This window comes from Rhincodon typus, unplaced genomic scaffold (genome assembly GCF_021869965.1).
Source record: "Rhincodon typus isolate 14 unplaced genomic scaffold, sRhiTyp1.1 hic_rhity00003578, whole genome shotgun sequence".
NCBI classification, from domain to species: Eukaryota; Metazoa; Chordata; class Chondrichthyes; order Orectolobiformes; family Rhincodontidae; genus Rhincodon; species Rhincodon typus.
Genome location: NW_025969216.1, coordinates 2587 through 3200, shown reverse-complemented (window position 1 = coordinate 3200; position 614 = coordinate 2587). Strand labels below are relative to the sequence as shown.

The following is a 614-nucleotide window of genomic DNA, read 5'->3' as shown; positions in this document are numbered from 1 at the left end:
TCTCTCTCTCTCTCTCTCCGTCCCCAGCCCCTGATCTCTCTCTCTCTCGACACCAGGCTCCGGTCCTGGACCCAGGACCCTGCTGACCAACTTCACCAATCCCCTCCCCTCCCCCGCCCCCACCTTCTGCTGCCCCCTCCCCCCGCCTCCACCTTCCGCTGCCCCCTCCCGCTCCTGCCCTCCTTACCTCGGGGAAATCCCTCAGAACCTCGGCCATCTCGTTACCTCGCTCCCCGCAGCCCACGTAGACGATGACGTCGCTGTTGGAGAACTTCGATAGCGACTGGGAGATGACGGTTTTCCCACAGCCGAATGCTCCGGGAATGGCTGTCGTCCCTCCCAGAACGCACCTGGGTCGGGAGTGATGGGTAGGGGAGAGGTTTCGAGGGCGGTGGGACGGAGGGTTAGGGGAGGTGGAGTGTGGTGGAAGGAGAGCAAGATGAAAACAAAAGTCACACATCACTCAGGGTCAGGGTGGTCTGGGGTTAATTGGGGGTGTCAGGTGGGTTTTAGGATGGGGACTATTGAGAGGCTTTTATCAACTTGTGGACCCTTGACAGATAGTGAGAGAGAGAGAGAGAGAGGGAGATTGGGAGATATACCGAGAGATATAG

At 59.3% G+C, this 614-nt stretch overlaps 1 protein-coding gene across 1 annotated transcript in view; it reads right to left on the bottom strand.

The window, feature by feature from the left end:
• Window positions 1–152: 152 nt before the first annotated feature.
• LOC125481788 (V-type proton ATPase catalytic subunit A-like) overlaps window positions 153–614 on the bottom strand; it is a gene marked incomplete at its 3' end in the record, with an annotated part of 1973 nt that continues 1511 nt past the window's right edge. Inside the window, exon 3 of the mRNA XM_048593694.1 lies at window positions 153–350. Within this exon, the coding sequence (XP_048449651.1) occupies window positions 153–350 (198 nt within the window). The remainder of the gene's footprint in view (window positions 351–614) is intronic.